Raw genomic sequence first — 17186 nt, 5'->3', positions numbered from 1 at the left:
GGTGAAGGTGAGAATGGGATGGAAATTGAAAGCAAAATTGATAAACTTTTCCAATTCTGAATGAGATTATATTATCAAAGTATTGGAGAAAGAGTTGTGGGTGCGGGCCAGACTCAGACTGGAACAAGGAATATTCAATGTACTCCACAAATCTGTAGGCATAACTGGGGCTCATATGATTACCTATGGCCACCCCTTTGATCTGAAGAGAGTGAAAGGAGTTAAAGGAGAGGTTGTTCAAAGTGAAGACAAGCTCATCCAGGCAGAGGAGGGTGGTGGTGGATGGGAATGGTTCAAACCTTTTTTTCAGGAAGATTTGAAGAGCACTGAGACTATCCTGAAGGACGTATAAAGGGATTGCATGTCTATTGGAAAGAGAAGGCAGCTGGAACTTGTGACTTGGAAATTCTGAAACTGATTAAAGTGTCAGAGGAATCGCAGATGTTAAGTAGGCAGCGACTGGACAAGGAGAGAATAAAAACGAGCGGAGGTAGGAAGGGATGTGTTTCATGGGGCAGGAACTGGCTGAAGGAATGAGTCTGCCCAGGCAATCCTGTTTATGGATTTTGGGAAGGAGGTGGAAGCAAGCTACACAGGGTTGTGGAATTATGAGCTTGGAGGGAAGATCACTAAATGAGATTAGTGACAACTGTGGACACAGTCGCTTGGTGTTCCGTGGTATTGTCGTGGTCAAACGGGAGATAGGAGTAGGTGTCTGAGAGCTGGCACTCAACCTCTGCAATGTAGAGGTCAGTCTGCCAGCCAATATCAGCACCACCTTTATCGGCAGGCTTAATAAAGTCAGGGTTGGATCTGAGTGCAGTCAGTTCACAGGGAGACCGATTGGAATGGGTAAGATGGTGGGGTGGGAGAGGGCAGAGAAATTGAAGTAACCAATGTCACGTCAACAGTTCTTAATGAACAGGTCGAATGCAGCTAAAAACCCAGTGGGAGGTGTCTAGAGAGACAGAGAGAGTTGGAGGCAAGTGAATGGATCGATGGGATAGGCATGGCCAAAGAAATGGGCATGGAAGCAAAGGCAATGGAAGAAGAGTTCAACATCATGTCATGCCCGAAATCCATTGAGGTGGGGCTAGAGAGGGATAATGTGGAGGTGCAAGTGTTGGACTGAGATGAACAAAATTAAAAATCACATGGCACCACTCCGAAAGCTTGCACATTCAAATAAACTTGTTCAACTATAATCTGGTGTTGTGTGATTTTCAATGTTGTCCACAGAGGAATAAAAGTAAAACCTTTGCTGAGTATAGAATGTTCAGCATCAGACAGTAAAAAGGATAGTAAATACATGAGAGGAGGTAGAGTTAGGAAAGGGGATCAAGTCAGAGGGAGAAGGAGGGAGGAAGGTTCTGGAGGGCCTTGGGTATTTCTAAGTTGGTGCACCTTGAGTTCCTTAATGTCTGAAAGGAAAAGTTAAAGATCCAAAACATTCATTCTGAGTTTTCTCCACAGATGCTGCCAAACATGTGTTTTTCCAGCAATTTCTGTTTTTGCTCCTTTGATGTGCTGTTTGGTTTCAGTTGTATTAATAGTTCCCTAGACTCCATATGTGAAATAATAAGTGCTATTGTAAGATAGCAAACACATTGTTTATAAATGAGGTGTTGTCTCTCAACGTTTTCTGAAAGTATTCTCCTAGTGGACTTGGCTATGTTACAATTTGTCTCAATTGAATTTGTGCTTTTTTTAAGAATGACCTATATGAACAAAAAAGTCTCTTCTATTGAGTTTTTGTTTAGTGGAATCTTACCAGAAGTAACAAAAGTAATAGCCTGAGAAGTGTTTTATTGTAATGAATAGAATGGTTTGCTAAGCAGTTGACAATTAAAACCTTTGTATCTTTTTCAAGAAAATGTTAGATAAATATTTAAAACAGCATGATGATCAGATTTCAGGGAAATGAACTTTGTTTTGCATTGTTGCAATGTCACATGTGCAATGAGCAAATTGGCATCCACTAAGGCAAAAACATCTAAGCTTGTGTTACCTTCAAATATCTTGTAAATTGCAGACAGGCCTTCTGTACTACCAGAGTGTATCTCCATTTCATGCGTAAATATTTCAGGATCCAATATTATGCCTGCAAGATTATTTCTAAAGATTATATATGAAGAAGAAACCTTCTAATTGATATGTCACGGTCATCAGTCCATCAAAACCTGGTCGGCATTTACCAGGCTTCATGATTCTTGTGTCCTCAGGTGATTCAGTAGGCAAATCCTAAAGCCACAGATCTTTTGGCAGAGAGGACAAGAAATGTCTTGAGAAAGTTGGTTCTTGAGCTAGGATTCTGGATTAGTGGTGCTGGAAGAGCACAGCAGTTCGGCAGCATCCAAGGAGCAGTGAAATTGACGTTTCGGGCAAAAGCCCTTCATCAGGAATAAAGACAGAGAGCCTGAAGCGTGGAGAGATAAGCTAGAAGAGGGTGGGGGTGGGGAGAAAGTAGCATAGAGTACAATAGGTGAGTGGGGGAGGCGATGAAGGTGATAGGTCAGGGAGGAGAGGGTGGAGTGGATAGGCGGAAAAGGAGATAGGCAGGTAGGACAAGTCTGGACAAGTCATGGGGACAGTGCTGAGCTGGAAGTTTGGAACTGGGGTGAGGTGGGGGAAGGGGAAATGAGGAAACTGTTGAAGTCCACATTGATGCCCTGGGGTTGAAGTGTTCCGAGGCGGAAGATGAGGCGTTCTTCCTCCAGGCGTCTGGTGGTGAGGGAGCAGCGGTGAAGGAGGCCCAGGACCTCCATGTCTTCGGCAGAGTGGGAGAGGGAGTTGAAATGTTGGGCCACAGGGCAGTGTGGTTGATTGGTGCGGGTGTCCCGGAGATGTTCCCTAAAGCGCTCTGCTAGGAGGTGCCCAGTCTCCCCAATGTAGAGGAGACCGCATCGGGGGCAACGGATACAATAAATTATATTAGTGGATGTGCAGGTAAAACTTTGATGGATGTGGAAGGCTCCTTTAGGGCCTTGGATAGAGGTGAGGGAGGAGGTGTGGGCGCAGGTTTTACAGTTCCTGCGGTGGCAGGGGAAGGTGCCAGGATGAGAAGGTGGATTGTAGGGTGGCGTGGACCTGACCAGGTAGTCACGGAGGGAACGATCTTTGCGGAAGGCAGAAAGGGGTGGGGAGGGAAATATATCCCTGGTGGTGGGGTCTTTTTGGAGGTGGCAGAAATGTCGGCGGATGATTTGGTTTATGCGAAGGTTGGTAGGGTGGAAGGTGAGCACCAGGGGCGTTCTGTCCTTGTTACGGTTGGAGGGGTGGAGTCTGAGGGCGGAGGTGCGGGTTGTGGACGAGATGCGTTGGAGGGCAACTTTAACCACATGGGAGCCTATTCTCTGTCCATCTGCGTCTGTTGCTTCTTCATAGCAAAGTTTTATGCAGTAAGTTGCTGACCGTGTTGCAGCTTGTTGGTTAGTGAGCTGCCATATGGCATAGGTGATGATATCCATGTGCCAATTCTACTGCAACCATTGTCCAGAATTCTCTCCATGTACCATTCTCAATGTATCCCTTTTTCAGTGAAGCCATCAAAGGCTTCTCACAATGTTGTCTTTTCTCTCTTTAAATTACAAAAAGATGAGTTTTGAAATTCAAATTATTTGACGTGCAATGCTCCATTTGCTCCACCAATGGAGCAAACTTTGCATGGTCAAGGTTGTGATGCTGGATGAATTAATATTAGTGAAGTTACTGAAATTACAGTTGTGATGAAGAGTCACTGGACTTGAAATGTTATCTCTGCTTTTTCCCCACAAATGCTGCCAGATTTGTTCAGTTTTATCAGCAATTTCTGTTTTGCTTTTTTTTCCAGCGTCTGCAGTTCTTTGATTTATTTTAATGTTTAACTCTGCCACATCTCTTCCAGGTGTGCCAACCTTGAAGATGTTCTCTTATCTCCAAAAGGATTGCTGTTCTAATCTTTCTTCTTGATCACCAATATTGGTGAATTTCTGAATTTCTTTGGACAAGAGTCCTCCCCCTGTCACACAGACACCTTCACCTGCCTCCAAGACTTTCCCTCCACTTGGATCACTGCCTTTAGCATTGCACCTGTTCACTGAGAATTGTCAACATAATATTGGTTGCCTTAATTTCTCTGTCCCACCAACTCGCTCAACCATTTGAACCTATATCCCTCTGATTGTGGTTGGAGGCCCAGAGACAACTTTCTCCATCATTTTTGGCCCCTTGGTTTTTCTTATCTCTGTACATACAGATTCCATATCTTGATTTTCCCAGCCCATATCTTCTACCATTATGGTATTGAATATCCATTACTAACAATGCTAAGACCACCTCCTATCCCTGTTTGTCTACCCTTTGTAAATTTTGAATACCCTGAATGTTTAGCCCCCATCCTTGGTCACCCTGTAGCTATTTCTCCATAATTGCAAATATATTATAACCATGCGCATCTATGTACATTGTTAAATCATCTTCCTTATTGCAAACACTCCACACATTGAGTCACAATGCCTTTAAACTTGTCATTTTAACTATGTCTTAGCTTTATTTTGCATTTGTTTCTCCCCGCTTATTTTTTCTGCCTTCAATTTTGCATCTTACTTTTCAGTCTTTTATTTCTATCTTTCTTTTCCCTTTTCTCTGTCTCCCAGCTCAGGTTCCAATCCCCCTGCCACCCTGTAATTCTAGTTGAATCCTTCCTGACAGTATTAGCAAATAGCCCCCTGAGGAAGGTGATTCTGGTCCTGCCCCCACCCCTCCCCAACTCCCCAGATGCAACCAGTCCTGTTTCCCCAATCTTGTCCCAATGTCACAAGCATCTGAAGCCCTCCAGCCATACCATTTCTTTACCGATGTATTCCATATATATTTTAAAGTTGGCCAGCATCTGTTACTGATAATAATCCTCAGATTGTTACCTTTGTGGTTCTACTTATTAATTTCCATCCTAACTCCTTATATTTTGCTTGCAGGAACTCCTCCCTTTTTATACAATATTGCTGGTACCACACTGACTGGCTGTTTACTCTCCCTCTCAGAGTGCTCTGCAGCCACTCTGAGACATCCTTGATCCTGGCTCCAGGGAAGCAGTAATATCACTTTTCTGTCCACTGAAATGCCCAACTGTTCCTCTTGCTAAGGAATCCCCATCTGTAGCTCTGCCCCACTTCTTTCTCCCATGGAGTGCAGCAAACCCACCCCAGTTAGTCATCAGTCCCAGCAGTATCCAAAATGCTACATCTTTTAGAAAGGGGAAAGCCAGGGGTGTCTCCTGAACTACTTGCCTTCCTGACTGTTGGCCACCCGACCCATTTCTGTTTGTTCAGACTTTACCTCTGGTGTGACCACCACACCTCACAATAATATCAGCATTGTGAATGCTTCACATAGGTACATTTCTGAAATGAATTGGCCAGTGTCTGCAGCTAGACACCTCCTGCATACTTGGTGTCCAGGAACACTGGCAGTGACCATGATTCCTACATCGTGCAGGAAGAGCACATCATACATGGAAGGTCTACTGCAATGGTTACCTTTTCAATTAAACTGTTAGGTACTCCATTTAAAGAATAATAAATATGGTAGAGAAGGGCTTATGCCCGAAACATTGATTCTCCTGCTCCTCGGATGCTGCCTGGCCTGCTGCGCCTTTCCAGCACCACACTTTCAACTCTGGTCTCCAGCATCTGCAGTCCTCACTTTCTCCGACATTTTTAGTCCAACATTCCCACTACAGTCTAAAATCTCTACCTCATTTTGGTAAAGTTAATGCACTGCAGCTATTAATGGCTCACCTGACCTTACTCTGAACGCTTTCTAATTTAGTACTATTTAAAGATGCATACTGCCAGCACTAATTCACTCCAAAGACCCCACCAGCATGATCTCACTGAGTTAACTGCTCTCTGTTCATGCTGATTTACACTGAGTTCACTCCCTCTCTTCACGTGCTACTTTATACTGAGTTCCTCACTCAAGGACTCTTCTCAGTACCACCTTTTAAAAACTAGTCCTTGCATCCCATGGAGACAGATATGTGGTCTTACCTTTGTACCAAGACTGTCCCACTAAAACCTGGATGAGGTGAGCCACTAATGCTGAGCTGGGCAGTTGTAGAGGGTGAACTTTTATTAAAACACACACTTCAAGTCCCCAATGGTGGAGCAGGCAGTTGAATGAGAAATGTGCACATTAATGGCTGTGAAGGTACATGAAGGCTTCACTGGGTTTGACATTTTACAGATATCGTGGTTTACCATGCCATTAATTACTGACTGCATACTGATTAATTAAATCCCTTTGCTAGAGACACCAAAAAGCCCAACCTCAATGGATACATAGTGTTGGAGATACACCAACCTAGAAGTGCAAGCACTGATCTATATATGAATGCAATGGATGCTTGATAGTTGCTGAGCTCTTGAATTCAGGATGGATATTGTTCTCCTGCTACAGCAATCTTGACTGAGCAGTTTTTTTAGGGCTCCCTTTCCTCATTTGAGAAGTGGACTAGAAAAGGTTGTTAAGCCTAAACTGTCCCAAACTAGGAACCACCTGGGGGTCGCACCACCTTTGTAATTGACAGGCAATAGAACACAAGCATTTCTGTGTCTGGAGTGTGTGCATGTAACAATCATGACAATAAATGCTCTGAAAGGAAGGCAATCATTGATTCTTGAAGCTTGTGAGACATAATTTGATGTTCTTAGTAAAACCTACAAAGTGGATGGTCAGCATAGAGAGGAAGGAGAAACTGAAGAAGATCATCATATTCATGGAATTGGGTTTGCTATCAAAAATAGAACAGTAGATTTATGTACAGCACTTTCAAGTGCCTTTAATGACTAGCTCATGATGTTATGCCCTCCATTTAATGGCAGTCAATGGCCCACAGTCATCATGCTTATGCTTCAACTCTCTATTCTACAGCTCTTTTAAGCAGATCTGGATTCTTCATAATATTCTGACATTGACAACTGTCCCAAAGCAAGACAAATTGAATCCATTGGGTGGTTTTAAAGTGAGTTGGATGCAACTCTACTACGTGGAAGGGCAGCATCGGAAATGAAATTGGAAAAGTCAAATTTCAACGTCTCGTCCTCTTTGTGAAGTGCACAGATTCACCATCACAAATACATTGTTTCAGTGGCATTTAGACATGAAACAATGTGCAAACATCTGCAATCCAAGCATTGGTGCTTCCTGGACTATGTCACTGTCTGAGATCAAGGGAGGAAGGATGTGTATGTGACCTGAGGTGTTTGCGGTGTATATGATTGCTGGACAGATCAAAGCTCACTCTTGCTTTTGTGCTGCACTATGAATACATGCCTAACACCCAAAAACAGAAGTCCCTCAAAGAACGCTTGAAGAAAATTTAAGAACCACATTCTCCAGGATTTAAAAACAAGTAGATAATTACAAATGCAATTTTCTTCCCATCCTGCTCTCACAGAGTTCAATGGTGCTGGCATGGATGGGCAAAATCTAAGATGCAATTTCCCCTTCATTAAATTATTGTGGCAAAGAGGTGTTTCCGGTAATATGCTATATCTACATGCTTATTTCCTGGAGTGATTCTTCCTGAGGACCAAACACCAATCATGCCACCATATCTGTAATCCCTTGAAATGAACTCTGCAGAACATCAGATTTCTAATTTATTAACCATAAACCAAAAAAGTTTTGATTGCTGTATTTAAAATGATGAAATTATTAGGTAGACCATTTTTGTTAGTCATCTAAGAAAGTACCAGCAGACATGAGTATAAGTTACATATGCACAGAACTAGATTAGTTTTTGAGTCTGATCAACATATCCTTATTTAGAATGCACTGGAGTTAGGCCTCCCAAATTACCTGTAATCTTCTGCTACTTGCCTAATTGTTCTCAAAGGTTAAGAAGGAACTTTCAGGATCCAAATGATTTTTTTCCTTTGTGGTTTTAGTCATTTCTAAGAGATTGCATGGCTGTTGGGTGAAAGAGTATTGTCTCTAGGATTGGTATTGTGTAGAATTCAAAACATGGCAACTGAGGAGACTTGAGAGGGGATATAATCTTTTCCTGTACTTCATTTCTGTATGTTTCCTACGTTGTTTATGAGGGTAGGTTTGGTGGGTCCAAGTTTGTCACCATATTGTCTTAAAAAAATTATAATTTGGAAATCAGTTTTGGCAGTACTTGGGCTTACCTGATCCATTTTATGATCTATACCATCTTACCAAATCTCTGAATTGCCACTGTAAGTTGGCCCCAAGACAAAGATGTTTGGTGAGCTTATCTGAAGTTCTGTGTCATAAGTTGTAGAAAGAAAAAAGCAAGTGCTCCTACAGTATTATTGTTTTTGTGCCATCTTATATCTTATCTGGTAGCTAATACTATAGAATAATTTTATATCTAATCTTATCAGTTATATGGTCAAGGTTCATATGGTTGGGTTGAAGGTACACTTTTTTAACATCTGTAGTTTGAACAAATACATCAAACAATCACTATAATCAGCAGTGCTTATGGGGATATGCAACTAACATGATTTGCTTCAGGTACTCTGTCTACCTGTTAATTGCAATTTCTATACTAAAATGTGAATCAGAAAATGAAATAAATGATCGACTGAGGACTGCTATCAACAACGATCAGTGGGTATTATTTCTTTAATTAATAATAGTTTTAAATTAATTTCAGAGAAAACTGCTTGGTTTTGAAGAGCAACAAATGTATACATGTAATTTTGTAGCTGTCATCCATTGTGCTCTTAATTCCTATTTGTTCAAGTGTCTTTTTTATTACAAGACCCAGAATAACTTCAAATAATGGCAATTTGATATTTCAACCTGGCAACCTAAAGAATATTGAATTCAAGACTTCATCATCTGGAAGAATTAAATTAAATAATAACGATCTGGAACAACAACTTATTCAGGTAGTTACTGATAATTATCTGACCTCTAAAATACTGTGTTGCCATTTAATGAGGAAAGTAAATAACTTAGATAGTCGACACAATATTTTTATATAAGTAACTCTAACAAGACTATTATTTCACCAGACTAAACAGGCATATTTCAAATTAAATACTCTGTTTCATTCATTACATTTTATATTAAGCTTCAGTATGTAAAAGTCATTCCAAATGTTGTACATTAGTTTTTAACTTTATTTGAATACTGAATTTCACTTGTTCTTTTCAGATAGCTGCAGATGTCTTACATTATTTTGTGAAATTAATTTAATTGTTTTATTGTAATTCTAGATTGGAAAAAATAAGGATGACATTGTTGAATTGAAAGCTAGTGGAGGTCATATCTCTCAGAACATTTCTAATCAAATCAGTCAGCTGAATGTATGGGTAAGTATACAATCTGTGATCTCTTTACTGCTTGCTCTCTTTCAATTAATGTTATTGGCCATAAAAGCAAAACATCTCAGGGGGTGAAGAGTGCCTTTTGCATATTTATGTGAAAGTCTGTATTTTGTCTCATTATTCAGCAACTCATTAGGGACCATTCAATATGTAGATCTTACATTTTCTACAAAATGCATTTGAAGAATGCTTAAAGTTTTAAAGCCAGCCTCTAGTTAGATCATATATCAATTAAAAAGTCTCACTCTACAAAGGAAAGAAATAGTCTTTGAGTGAGATAATGCATTCAAAATCTATTTTTACACATGGTTAAACCCAGGCCCCTTTTCTTGACTGAAAGTGTGGACATGTGGAATCTTTATGTACTTTGTTTTCTGAAAAGCATGACGAGATTGTTGAAATTTCTCTTCATTTTTTCCCCCGATTTCTTTGTCTTAATTTTAAACAGTTTAAAGAGTTTTCAAAATTCATCCACTTTGCTTAAGCGTAAAATTGTTTGGTCTATTGAAATCAATATCATTAGTAGATTATGTGTTCAGGAGTCATTGTAAAACATTTACAGAACTCTAAAAAATAATCCTTTCCCCTCGAGGCTCCTCTGGTTTCCTTTCACTAAAACTAGAGGACTTCGGGCAATGAGAGGTGTAAGCTAAGAGGATTTCCCTTCAGCTGTTTTATGTTGGCACGATAAAATCTTTCACAAGTCATTCACACTGTTATCTTCTCAACATTACAACACTGACCTAGAAGTATTCTGTCTCATGAATGGCATTGACATGAATTAGACGTAATACAAATTTGACATTACTTGTAAAATAACTATTTGAAAACTCTTTTCTCTTTCGGTAGCAAGATAAAATTGCAATTTGTGAGATATTAATTTAACTGTTCTTTTTGCTGTCCCTTTAGCTACAACATCTTGAAGCCAGTGTTAAGGCTGTACAAACAGTAAGTATGTTGAATTCATATTAGTTTCTATTACAGTAATGAAGGATATCCATATATTTCATCCAAATAAGCAGATGACTGAAAACATGCGTTAAATTTGTGTTGAATTTAAATAATAGCTGCCGCACCAGAATTCAGATAAATATGGGTTGAGGTTACATTGTTAGACTGCATTAAAGATAATTAGATTTCATACCTAACCTCATACCTAACCTCATACCTTGCATTCAGTCTTGTCAGATTTGAGATCATATTTGAGTTGGTCTCTTTACAAATAACTAAAAGTTCGGATTGAGACTAATTACTAATAAATTTAAATAAAAAGTGCCCAACAGGGAGAAAAGTATTCAAGTAATGTTTAGGGCTCCATGATTCATATTCAATTGGTGGCTGCTGTTGAGAAATGATTATGTCTATGAATTTTTCTTACCTATTAAATTGCAGCCAGAGAATCACTCGTAATGGTTTTTCTTCATACTCTCACATTGTTACCCAAGGATTTTTTTTTGTCCTCCCTACTGTTTCTTAGTTATATATTGTCCCTTGGTAACATTTTCTGCAGGAACAGTTTTGCTTTTCATATGTAATTGATAATGCACAGCACTAGCTCACCATTGTCTGTCATGACTACTCCACTGGCTGCATTACCAGGCTGCATATTTAACTTTTGAGTGCTGGATGATCAGAAATTTCATTCAACGACATATTGAGAAGACTGAAGCCATTGTTTCACTCTGATCTGAAACTCTTCTCACTAGTTACCAATTGCATCCCTCCCTCTGCCAACAGTCTGATATTAAACTAGTTAGTTCACCTTCCTGATGTCACATTAGATTCAGACATGAACTTTTGACCTTATATCACAATGCAATCAAAGCTGTCTATTGCCAGCTCTGTGACGTTGCTCAACATCACTCCTGTCTTAGCCCATCTGCTGCTTGAAATTTCATTTCAACCATTGTTAACTCAAGGGCCAACTATTCCAATGTACTCACCTTCCATCCTTCTTTAACCAACTCTGTATCATACCGCACCAAGTCTTATCCCCTACCAAATCTATGCTTACTGAAGTGTACTGATTCCTGGTCAAGCAATGGCATGGATTTTAAGTTTTCATCCTTATTATCAATTCCTTCCATGTTCCCGCTCTCTCTATCTCCGAAATATTCTTCAGCCTCAAGACCCTCTGTAACATCTGTGCTCCTCCAATTCTGGCCTCCTGTGCATGCACTATTTTAACTCTTCCTACAAAGGCTGATAGTAGGGCCCCAAACCTTTGAATTCTTCACCCAATACTTCTCCGCCTGAAACATACTTCCTTGACCAAACATTTGATCACCTGACTTAATATCTCCTTTCGTGGCTCAGCATCAATGTTGTTTTATAATGTTTCCAATGAAGCTCCTGGGATCATTCCATTATGTGAAATGCTCTGTACAATCCTCAAAGTCAAACAGTAAACCAAAATAAGCAAATTTACTCGAATTAACATTCTCAAAATGAACAGAAAAATTAACATGAATCATGAGGAAAAATGAATTAATGGCAAATGATACTTCAAATGAAACTTCAAATGAAATTGGTCAATTCCATTTTCACTTATGGCTTCCAGCATTTAGTCATCATGTGCTCTTTTTTTGTGACAAAGACGCATCTCATTCCCTTGAAATATACCCGTCCTCCAACCATTCATTTCTATTAACCTAAGAGGGTCCTTTTCCCCTTTATTTACCACAGCATGACCTCTTCTCATCATTGACTTTCCTTGCATTTCAGTTTCTCTGGAAGGTTGCAAAGTGAGATCTGTTAATAATCATCTTACAAGTTAGTTCATAACCACCTGCCAGACCTGTTGAGCTTCTCTAGCAATTTCTGCTTTTGTTTCAGATGTCCATAATCCACAAGTATTTGTTTTATTTTACTAACCGAAATCATCCTATTTTTCTCAAGCCCCAAGCGTCTCGTGAATGAGGATTCCAATCTTCTTAACCCCTGATCTTATGTTGAGCCTCACATGCTCTGCTCCACCCTTCAATCATCACTTCTCAACTGCTTCCGACCTTTGAGCATCAGATCCACTTTTGCATCAAATGCTTGGGTCTAAAACGTACATCAGTTAATTTCCCATGACAATATAACAAAAGCAGATGTACTGAAGATCCTTCACCATTGTATATGAAGAAATTCCCATGAATATTCCATGTTTTGTAACTTTTAATATCGCAGAACTAACTGAAATTAAACATTAATCATTAGGAAAATCATACTTCAATAAAAATGGTTAATTTCACTTTAAATAGTTAATACAAAAATTTGTGCTCTATGCAATCACAAGCATTTGGATCACTCCCTGTGTAAATGTAGTGTAACATCACTGCATATTCCCACAAAATGTTATTCTTTATTAACGTAGCAAGATCAGGAGTCTTATACAACAACAGCTTTACTTTTGACTTCACAGGTACGATTGTCATCAGCATTGTACCTTTTTCCCTCGGTTCACAGCAGTCCTGAAGGTCTAACTTTCAGGAGTTCCTTTTCAACTGACCAACCAATAATCAGGTTTTGCTACTGCTGGGAAAGCACACATCTCTTTAATTTTGCTGAACTATTCATGAAGCTTAACAAAAAAAGCAAAGAACTGTTGATGTGGGGTGATCAGAAACGGTATCAGAAATTGCTGGAAAAATGCTTCAGATCTGGCAGAATCTGTGGAAAGAAATGTGAACTCTGCTTTCTCTCAACAGCTGCTCTCAGACCTGCTTTTTCCAGCAATTTCTATCTTTGTTTTTGTTGACTTCTAGTCTTAACTTTCTTCTTGTTGATTCTGTTTCCAAATCAGTGGTCATCTGGTATATGGACTAGTACTTATTATCAAAGAAAATTTAGAAAAGATCCTTCTGGAATTGATACAAACTCTGACATTGTTTTCAAAAATCCAAAACTGAAATACAAATTTTACATACATTTTAAAGAAATTAACAAGTTTTTGTATTGCTTCCAGCCCAAATGTTATCACGATATAAATAATCGTTATTTTTGTGGTTTATTCTTAGCTAGGGCGTAACTGGAAATATTTCTTAAAAGAAAACAGGAAATTTATCTGCGTTAGCAGAGTGATCAAGTATTCCATTTACCGATTTGTCATACATTCCAGAATAGAAAATAACATGAGGAATGCTTTGGTTCTAAAAAGAGGTGTGCAAAGAGAGAAGATAGACCAACAGTGATCTAAGTATCCGTACATTTCATTTTTAAAAAATCAACCAATAAAATAGGGATTTACAAGGTTTAAGAATAAAATTGTTCCTTCAGTTGGTTATTACATACTTTGAATGACTTTAAGCAAAGCATTGGAAACTCACTTCTTCTAAACTGCATTTCCCACATTTCAGATATTGCAAAGACGTGCATGCAAGAGCGACCCTTGTCAGAATGGTGGAAGGTGCCTTGATCTCATTGATTCTTTTTTCTGTCTCTGTCCAAGCAACTGGAAGGCAAGAAAGCTTTTCTTTAGACATACGTCTTTCCTGTGAATTGAGGTTCTAGTTATGTGATTTTTCTCATCAAGTAAACTCATGTCTGTTCTTGGCTTTTAGCTGAAGCATTAGCAGGGCCCAATTACTGAATGGACCCCCCCCCTCCCATTATTCTTCAGCAGAATGATCTTACACGGTGGTCTTTCCCCACTGCACCTTGGTGGTAGCAGGTCCCAGCTTTAGTGTGTCCCTCAGCACAAATCCTGGACCTTGGAATGTGCCAGTCTGCAACACGCAGGTTCAACTCCTTCAACTGGAAGACCAGCAAGTTTAGGGCAGACCAATGAATGTCTTTCACCAATTTGATGGTCCTCCAGGTGCTGCTGATGTTCGTCTTGGTGTATGTCCCAGGGAACAGACCGTAGAGCACGGCGTCCCACGTCATGGAGCTGCTCGGGATGAACCTCAATAAACACCACTACATTCCTGTCCAGACTTCCTTTGCATAGGCACATTCCAGAAGGAAGTGTGTAACAGTGTCTTCCTCTCCACAGCCACTTCGAGGACAGTGTGCGGTGGTGCAGAGAGTCTGGGTAGGTGTAAAGGATCTCACAGGCAGAGCCGTTCTCACCACAAGCCAAGTCATGTCCTGGTGCTTGTTGGAAAGTTCTGGCGATGAGGCATGCTGCCAAATGACTTTGACAGTCTGCTCAGGGAACTACTCGACAGGATCTGTCCTGAAGGGTCTTTAGAATGCTATATGCTGACCACTTCCTGATGGACTTGTGATCAAAGGTGTATTCCTTCACAAATTTCTCCATGAAGGACAGGTGATATGGAAAGGTCAAACTACTTGGAGTTCCAAGTGAGACCAGGCCCGCCCTGGATGTAGGTAGAACCTTGGTACGTAGTGACACTTGGTGTTTGCGTGCTGAGGGTCTACACACAACTTGATGCTGCCACACACAAAGATGGCCATTAGGGTGAGAGTAGCATTGGGTGTGTTGTTCCCCTTTGTCCAGGTCTTTGTACATGCTGTCCCTTTGGACTCGGTCCATTTTCGATCTCCACATGATGTGTATGATGGCCTGGGTGACTGCGGCGGTGCAGGTTCAGGGAATAGGCCAGACCTGCGCCACGTATAACAGCATTGAGATTGCCTCATACCTGATGACCAGATTTTTTTCACACCATGGACTGCTACCAGTGCTCCCATCTGCCCAATATCTTCTTCACCTCAGTGACACTCTCCTCCCAAGTCTTGGCACAAGCCCCAGCCTCTCCAAACCAAATACCCAGCACCTTCAGGCAGTCTGTCCTGAAGGTGAAGGCGAGAAAGGATTGGTTGGCCCAGTTTCCAAAGAGCAAGGCCTCACTCATGCCTCAATTTACTTTTGTTCCCAAGGCCTGTTCAAACTGTTCACAGATGGACCTGAGTCTGTACACTGACAATAGATCCAAGCAGAAAACAGCAATGCCATCCATGTACAGGGAGGCCTTAACCTGTAGGCCCCTGCTGCCACGAAAAGTCACCCCTCTCAGGTTCACATCCTTCCTGATGGACTCAGGGTTTTATCTCGTGATAACCTCTCCTAGCACATTATGTGGCTTTGGAAGGATGGGGAATGTCAAGGACCTGATGAATTTGGAATCACAATTATGTGGAACTGACTGGATGGATCAATGGGTCACCTCTTCAATACTTGTGAGCTTAAGAATCGGCTCTGCAATATAAACAATACGGCCCATGTCACCAGCTCTCAAAGCTGTTATAGAACTACTTTTTCTTGAAGTGGTTCTGTAATTTAAAATGGCTAAATGTTACAGGCTAACCCCAGCTTCATGACCTTAATATTAACTCTTAAGGTTCTAATTTTATTACATTTTAAAACTTTCTGTTATTGAGTACAGTAGTTGCTGATGTGAGTGAATTGTGATCCATAATTAACAGTGAGCGGGAAGATTTTCAAAAGTCTGTCGCTTGATTATCAATGAAATGAAAGGAAAACCCCAACTAAATTCCTAATGATTATCGTTTCTCATTACTTTGTATATTTAGGGACTTACTTGCTCTGATGATGTAAATGAATGTCTGGTCAATGCTGGACCATCGCTAGCATGTCAAAATGGAGCAACATGTGTTAACACAAAAGGCAATTACAGGTAACAGGATCGATCAGAGGAAAGAGATGGAAGCTTCATTGTGCATGTTTTGCATGTCAAAAGCTAGCACTGACATTACCTTGTTCAGAAAGTCAAAGAAAGATGGTTGCTAATTAATTGCATGATATATGATGGTTATATATCCACATGTTTGTCAAACACAGAGCTATCAGGCCAAATATTAATGATTAGTAGATGGAAAGCATTTATTTCTAAGCATTTATTGGGTTGTCAATGTTACTATATGATGTACATGTGAAGTATTTTGGAATGTTGAATCCTTGATTGTTTTTCAATTATTAACATGTTGAAAACTAAATATTACCATTCTCTTTACTTTGAAGTTCAGTTGTACCATGCTTCCTTCTTCTTTATAATGAGTGTCCACTCTTTTTATCACTGTGGTTTCAGACTAAAGGTAAAAGGTAATGTTGTCATAGTCTTAACAGACCATAGGGCTGCTCTTCGATTAAACAGAGAAAGAGAGATGATTGATGTTTGTTTAAGCTGAGGGTCACCATGCCTCAAGCAAGGGAGTCATTGAGAAGGAGAGTCATCTATTGTAACCTCAGCCAATTCAAGAAGTGAACCCACATTGCTAGAGTCACAAACCAGCTGGCCAACCAACTGAGCTAACCGACGCCGAAGTGGATAGCCCTAAGTTCAGATGAACAGCGCATAGTAAAGTTAGCATAGAAAAGTACAGCAAACCATCTCTACTGAGCTTGTAGACTAAGCGCATAACATTGTGAAGGAAAAATCATATTGAATTTGTTTGTAATATTAATGTTACACTGTATTATGTCATCCTCAGATGTGACTGTACTCCCGAATGGTATGGTCCATACTGTACTTTCAAATATGATGATTGCCAAGGTGATTCACAAGCACTGTGTGAACATGGCATCTGCATTGATATAGAGAGAGTGCAGCCAAATCAGGTAAAGACCATGCAGCATTGTGAAAAAATGAATTTCTTTCTTTACAGGTTTTCTGTGCAGTATCTGACACTATTAACATTTGAATATGGTATTTAGTGGCACCACTGTTCCTGGTCCGAATGGAGATAAATGAATAATTTCTCCCTTCAACCATGTTTACAAACCATATTATTGTAAGGTGGAATTTACGTACATAATTTACAAGGAACTAAGCACCACTCACAGTATTTTGCTGGAGAAATCATAATCATAGAGTCAGATAGCACGGAAATAGACCCTTCAGTCTAACCAATCTAACTCGTCCCACC

General features: G+C 40.1%; 1 protein-coding gene across 1 annotated transcript in view; it reads left to right on the top strand.

Moving 5' to 3' along the window:
- The first annotated feature begins 8506 nt into the window (after positions 1-8506).
- Positions 8507-17186, top strand: part of cubn (cubilin (intrinsic factor-cobalamin receptor)) — a 303136-nt gene continuing 294456 nt past the window's right edge. Inside the window, exons 1-7 of the mRNA XM_043690378.2 lie at positions 8507-8622; positions 8777-8906; positions 9237-9332; positions 10257-10295; positions 13691-13792; positions 15834-15937; positions 16752-16878. Of these exons, the coding sequence (XP_043546313.2) occupies positions 8513-8622; positions 8777-8906; positions 9237-9332; positions 10257-10295; positions 13691-13792; positions 15834-15937; positions 16752-16878 (708 nt within the window). The 5' untranslated portion in view covers positions 8507-8512. The remainder of the gene's footprint in view (positions 8623-8776; positions 8907-9236; positions 9333-10256; positions 10296-13690; positions 13793-15833; positions 15938-16751; positions 16879-17186) is intronic.

The sequence above is a fragment of the Chiloscyllium plagiosum genome, unplaced genomic scaffold, assembly GCF_037043375.1.
Source record: "Chiloscyllium plagiosum isolate Xiang-an unplaced genomic scaffold, Cpla_swu_hap1 HiC_scaffold_5, whole genome shotgun sequence".
In the NCBI taxonomy this organism is placed as follows: domain Eukaryota; kingdom Metazoa; phylum Chordata; class Chondrichthyes; order Orectolobiformes; family Hemiscylliidae; genus Chiloscyllium; species Chiloscyllium plagiosum.
Note: the sequence above shows the minus strand (reverse complement) of the source record. Positions and strands in the feature narration are given on the sequence as shown.